The following is a 6,823-nucleotide window of genomic DNA, read 5'->3' as shown; positions in this document are numbered from 1 at the left end:
ATTACCTTCAGTAATTATGTAAAAGTTTCAGTTTTCACTTGAGAGCGTTTGTAAATCTCCTCAAATTAGTATATCAAAGTTACTGGAAACGACTCAATTTGAGAATCTCTACATTGTGAAATAATAACAATACTTACAGTTAAATTCCAATAAGAAATTATTAGAGTTTCTTAAATGAATAGAATTGCATTATGTCGCTTTATGACTGTACTAAATATAAACAGGACCCACTTTCTTTCTACTCTTTAAGGACTCGCTGCACAAAGAGGGAAGGTCCTAAAGTGTTGTGAAGGAGAGGATTCAGTGGATGACGGAGAATCCGCAAATCTTGTTGACAATTTTCAAGGTACTGTACTCAGTTTCCAAGGATTTTAATTCTAAATTTGGAAATGGAATATGTACAGGATTTGGTCCGAGAGAAATGTAGTAGCTTCTTGCAGATTATGAATGATAGGATTAATGACCCTATCCAGCAGAGGCGCCTCGTACTCATTATTGTGTGTATAGCTTTGCTTCTGGATAATATGCTTTACATGGTCATTGTACCAATAGTTCCTCTTTATCTGGATAAATACTTTGAGGATGAGGGGGTTCTAACAGGAAGTGGCACTGGAAACGACTCTACGCTGTACAACTACACTGATTTTAATAATGGTACTATCACCAACATTACAACCACTTTTTCAACAACAACGAAAAAGCCATTAGCTTATGCCGAAGGAGGAGGCGCAATTGGTGTCCTTTTTGCATCAAAGGCAATTGTGCAACTTTTCATTAATCCATTTACTGGAGCTTTAATAGATAGAATAGGATATGATCGACCTTTAATGATTGGATTATCTATCATGTTTTTCTCGACGATTGCGTTTGCTTTTGGCGAAAGTTACGCTGTCCTGTTCGTGGCAAGAAGTTTACAAGGTGTTGGCTCTGCGTTTGCTGACACTTCAGGACTTGCAATGATTGCAGATAGATTTAGAGACGACGCTGAACGAACAAAGGCTCTAGGAATAGCCCAAGCCTTCATATCATTTGGTTGTTTGGTTGCACCTCCATTTGGTGGTGTTCTTTTCGAGTTTGCTGGAAAGGTCGTTCCTTTTATATTTCTCTCTTGTCTGTGTTTAATAGATGGCGTCCTTCTCCTTTTCGTAATGAAACCTATGAGAAAAGAAAGGGAACTCTCTGAAGATGGACTTAAAGGAACCCCAATATATCGGCTTTTGATAGATCCATATATCGCGGTGGCAGCAGGAGCTCTTGCAATGTCTAATGTATCTCTTGCGTTTTTGGAACCTACTATTGCACTTTGGATGCAAGGTACCATGGATGCTTCTGAATGGGAAATAGGATTTGTTTGGCTTCCTGCCTTTTTACCATATATCGGAGGCGTTTACTTAACGGTAAGACTCGCAAAAAACTATCCAAAATATCAGTGGCTCATCACTTCCGTGGGGCTAATCATCGAAGGGACATGCTGTCTGGCTATTCCGTTTGCTAAACAATTTTTTGTGGTATTATTTCCAATAATGGGACTGTGTTTGGGAGTAGCCCTTGTCGATACAGCAATTTTACCCACTTTAGGCTACCTTGTTGACCTGAGATATGTATCAATATACGGAAGTGTTTATGCTATTGCCGACATATCATATTCCTTGGCATATGCTCTTGGTCCCGTTATGGCCGGTCAGATCGTACAGACAATCGGGTTTCTATGGCTTAATGTTGCCATATTTCTCAGTAATGTACTGTATGCCCCGCTACTGTTGTGTCTGCGAACTATATACCTATACAAACCTGTAGAAGATGAGCGGGACGTTCTCATCGATGATCCCCCTTCTAAACAGTACAACACCTACATACAAAATGGCTGTTTCTCTAACGGACACCTAAAAGAAATTGGAAATGCAGCAGGACAAAATCATTTAAAATGGGAAACATTTGAAGATAATGACACAACCTCTGTGAATACTAAAAATGTAGAAATGGACAGTTATGAACCAAAAGAAAATGGCGCCTCATTTTCCTTTTATTACAAACACTGATCATTATAAACTTTCCTGTTTTATACTTATTTCTACAACTGAAAAATGTAATTCCTGATGTAAATATATAGAACAAGTTCTTACTATCAAGTAATACGCGCTTTTTGATTATCATAAAAGGCTTTTTAATATGCTTGTGTTTTCCATTATAAAAAAAATGTCTATTTAATAGAAATAAAATTTCAAGTAAATTATTAAATTTAACCTAATAAATGGATGTTCAATTCTGTAGAATTTAATGTACGAAATTGCATCGGTCAGACATGAGACACAGAATAACTGTACGCAACAAATAAGAGAACCTGTTTACTAGTGTACCTTCGTCAGCGAACGCATTAGAAGTACAGAGAGCCGGGCTCATTTATGGAGCAGTGACCTACTGTTTTACATTAAACATCTATATAAGAAGTTCAGAAATATTATTTTGCGGTATATTATTAAATGCATTTAAAAGTTTTTAAAACAGAAATTTTTTTTAATCAATCTTCTCCTTAATTTTCTCCGTTTCGTAACAATTGTTTACATTGTGACGTCGTTTAATGCTTATTTGACGTCAGTTATTATGCTCTTTGCGTGTTCAAATGAAAACAACATATTGAATATGATCTGGACAGTATAGCAAGTGGAGGGGGCATATTAATTTGATGTGTGGTGGGTAGGTCACGTGGAAGGGGCACATTAACAATATAATGTCGATAGGCATCATGATATGGTTTAATACAGTATTCTTTTCGTCCAATGAAATTTCAAGATTTTTAATTTATCAGAGGCAGGGTATATATATATATATATATATATATATATATATATATATATATATATATATATATATATATATAGGATATCTATATTCTGTGATTTGATATTTGCTTTATCCAACGAGTTGAAATGGTGTATATTTGCCAGGCTTGCCGAGCGAATATACACAATTTGAACGATTTGGATAAAGTAAATATCAAATCACACAACTATAGATGTTCTATTTATCTCATACGATTTTCGTTTTTTACAAAACTTTGAGATAATCCATGTGAAACTATGAATGATTTCAACCCAAATTGATGACGTCGCACTGTTGAAGTTGACATGCCGAAAGAAAGTTATTTGAAGATCATGACTGTACAGAATATGAAATCCTGAAATCTTTTAAAAACATATGTGAAAATCTGTTGGTGATATATTTCATACAAACTTTTGACTGGAAGTTGTAGTGTTGTACATAAGGACCAAGAAATCACGATTCGTCCTCTGAAATCATTCTGTGTACGGTAACTACGACTTGCTAGACTATTTGTAGATCCATGGTAAGTTATTTAGTTAGTATAGATGAATGTAAGAAAGCATTGTTGAAAGTATCTAGACTTTCCTGCATGGTAAAAAGGAATATTCCAGCTACAACTTAACTGCTAGGTTTAACGTTTCCTCTGTGTGTGTGTGTGTGGGGGGGGGGGGGGGCATTCTTCATCCCTGTAGCCAGTACATTGATAATTTTGACATTTCGCTGAAGTGTAAAGAGTTTTTTCTTATTTTTAACGGACATTTTTGCTCATTATGATTTATTTGATAGCGCAGAACTTTCACAATTAGAAGTTTCGATAAATTTACATCCTGAAGCGAGGCCGAGGGATTGTATCGAAACCGAGTGTGCTATTGATGAAGCACATACCCGTGGATAAAGCATAGGTTTATCTTATGGGTAGTATCCACCACACATGTGATATATATATACATATATATATATATATATATATATATATATATATATATATATATATATATATATATATATATATATATATACATAAAAAAAGAAATCATTTGCCAGACAGAAATTTAACCCACCCTACCCACCTCCAAAAAAAATGCAAACCAAAAAAAAAAATCGATATATATATTTTTTTAATGCCAGACTTAAATGTCCTCTGAAAATGTTTCTTTAAATACAAATTTATGTTATCAAAATGAAAAATGTCCATCTTGACTGTTTGCAGCCACACAAAATACATCAAATTCACCAATGACTTGAGCTATGAATCATCTTCTATATTGATAGGCTTCATTTTTCTAATAAGTGGAAGCCAAGAAGACAATATTTTCTAAAACCTTATGCCCTGTAACCAGTGCAAAACCCACGCAATTACAGCCACTTACACAAATTCAAGAAATAATTTGACTCACTGCGGTAATCAAGCATTTCGATTTTGACGTAACCAAAAATAGGCTCGGACTAGAAGGTTTAGATAAAGCCGATTATCTTCCGTGGGGTTAGTATTCCCTTCATCTCCTTGGACCGACTTAACCGTCCCGCCTGATAAAGCAGGGATCAATACATAATTCGCAAGACATTCCCCACTCTAGTCATCGGAGGCAAGAAATGCTCTGCATGAATGTCAGGTTCAGTTGTTGCTTATGTACTTTTTAGCTCACCTGAGCTGAAAGCTCAAGTGAGCTTTTCTGATCACATTTTGTCTGTAGTCCGTTTGTCTGTCCGTTTGTAAACTTTTCACATTTTCGACTTCTTCTCAAGAACAACTGGGCCAATTTCAACCAAACTTGCCACAAAGCATCCTTGGGTATAAAGGGGATTCAAGTTTGTTCAAATGAAGGGCCACGCCTCTTTCAGGGGTAGATAATTCAGAAAATTAAAAATTAGGGAAAATTTGGTGGTATCTCTTAAAAATCTTCTTCTCAAAAACCACTGGGCCAAAAAAGTTGAAACCTTCTTTACATAGTGTAGATTCAAATTTAAGCAAGTCAAAACCCCCTGGCTAGGGTGACCCACAATGGGGGATCAAAGTTATACATCGGAATAGCTATATGAAAAAATCTTTAAAATCTTCTTCTTAAGAACAGCAAAACAATTATTAGTCATATCATCCTCAGGTAGAATAGATTCAAATTTGTTGAAATCATGACCCCCAGGGGAAGGGTGAAGACACACACAATGGGGAAACATAGTTTTACATAGGCATATATAGTAAAAAATATTTAAAAATCTTCTTCTCAAGAACACCAGAGCCATGCTTAATCATATTGATATGGAAGGATTCTCAGATAGTGTAGATTCTAGTTTGTTCCAATCATAACCCCCGTGGGTAGGGTGGGGCCACAATGGGGGATCAAAGTTTTACATTAGCATACTAATTTTTAAAATCTTCTTCTCAAGAACAGCAGAGCAATGATTAGTTATGTTAATATGGAAGCATCCACATGTAGTGTAGATTCAAGTTTGTTGAAATCATGACCCCCAAGGGTAGGATTGTCCACAATGGGCGATCAAAGTTTTGCACAGGAATACGGTATGTGTACTTTAAAAAGCGGACTTTATATTTTAGCGGCTTTGGCGCAGACAATTTGTGCAAATTCATAAATACCGTAAAAATCATTAATAAATACAATATAGGCGCGGGCGCATGTAGCACTAATTCATGATTACGCCAACCATTCAGTACCCAGTGATTGCGTTAAATTTTGAATACGTCAGTAGATGTATACATACGGTAAAGCGTACATACGGTATAGCAAAGCTATAATTAGTTATATTGGTATGGAAGCATCTTCAGGTAGTGTAAATTCAACCCCCCCCCCCCCCCCCCGTAAACTTTTCGACACTGACCTGATTTCTGCTTTTTACTACCCAATGTGCTCAGGTGAGCGATGTGGTCCATTGGCCTCTTCAATCATTGTGTTGAAGATACCTGGCTGTTAATAATAAGTATTGTTATTATTAATTAAAAAAAAAAACTTTTTGGAAAAATATAACCTTTAAAAGGGAACCAGTAGTAAAGACTGTTGAAGTCTTGTTTTATAGTGTCCTTCCTAAGAGACTTTATTAAATATGCAGCATAGCAGCAAGTGGGAAGATAGTCATGTTGTATATTTTATTTGATAAAATAAAATATATCAGGAAGGACAATAAGACTTTTTTCACTTTCCCTAGACCGTTACTTTGAACAAGACGATATAACAATGTATTTTGCATGGTACTTTCGGGTCAACTTTATATATCCCTACAAATGTTATTCTAAATTTCTCTAAATGGTCTCTAGTGACCCATTTAAAGGTTGTAGGTTAGGGTCAGTTTCGACAAAAAAAAAAAAAAAAAAAAAAAAAAAAACATTCCTATAGTCTGTTTTCTTTTTTTTTTTTTTTTTTAAAAAATCCCATTGTCTAGTATAATAACTTTTAAACTACGCATAAATGTCTATCAGAAAATAAATTTTAAAACACTAAAATTAACTCTCTTTCTCTATTTATATATATACATGTATATATAAATTGGCTAAAATTTTCAGTAAATACATGAATTTCCTAGCTATTTAGTAATTACACGAATTTCCTAAAACGGCCAGTAAATACATGTATTTACTGAATGGTTTAGGAAATACATGAAATTCCTGATTTCACATATTTACTGTAACACATACACACATACACACACACGCATATCGCATATATATATATATATATATATATATATATATATATATATATATATATATATATATATATATATATATATATGTACAAAATATTTATTTAGTCATTTCACTCTAACACACACACGAACTTGCATGCATGTGCATGCTGATCATGTCATTTTTTCTGGACTATTAATATATCTTTATGTTCTTAGTTTCAATGCATTTCAATAAAAATATGTCTATGATTTACACCTGCATCAAGTATATTCTTCATTTCATTCGCTCCACACACATGCGTGCTAACCAAGTCATCTTGTCTGGATTACTAATAAATCTTTATATTCTGAGTATCAAAGCATT

General features: G+C 34.5%; 1 protein-coding gene across 1 annotated transcript; it reads left to right on the top strand.

The window, feature by feature from the left end:
• Positions 1-211: 211 nt before the first annotated feature.
• On the top strand, positions 212-2,217 carry LOC133184573 (vesicular acetylcholine transporter-like). Its single transcript, XM_061319657.1, has one exon. The coding sequence runs from the start codon at positions 390-392 to the stop codon at positions 2,037-2,039; it is 1,650 nt and encodes a 549-aa protein (XP_061175641.1). The 5' UTR covers positions 212-389; the 3' UTR covers positions 2,040-2,217.
• The last annotated feature ends 4,606 nt before the right edge of the window (positions 2,218-6,823 follow it).

Source organism: Saccostrea echinata, unplaced genomic scaffold (genome assembly GCF_033153115.1).
Source record: "Saccostrea echinata isolate AGI-Se365-2 ecotype Australia unplaced genomic scaffold, CSIRO_AGI_Sech_v1 ptg000010l, whole genome shotgun sequence".
Taxonomy (NCBI): domain Eukaryota; kingdom Metazoa; phylum Mollusca; class Bivalvia; order Ostreida; family Ostreidae; genus Saccostrea; species Saccostrea echinata.
The sequence above is the reverse complement of the archived record's forward strand: the minus strand, read 5'-3'. Positions and strand labels throughout refer to the sequence as shown.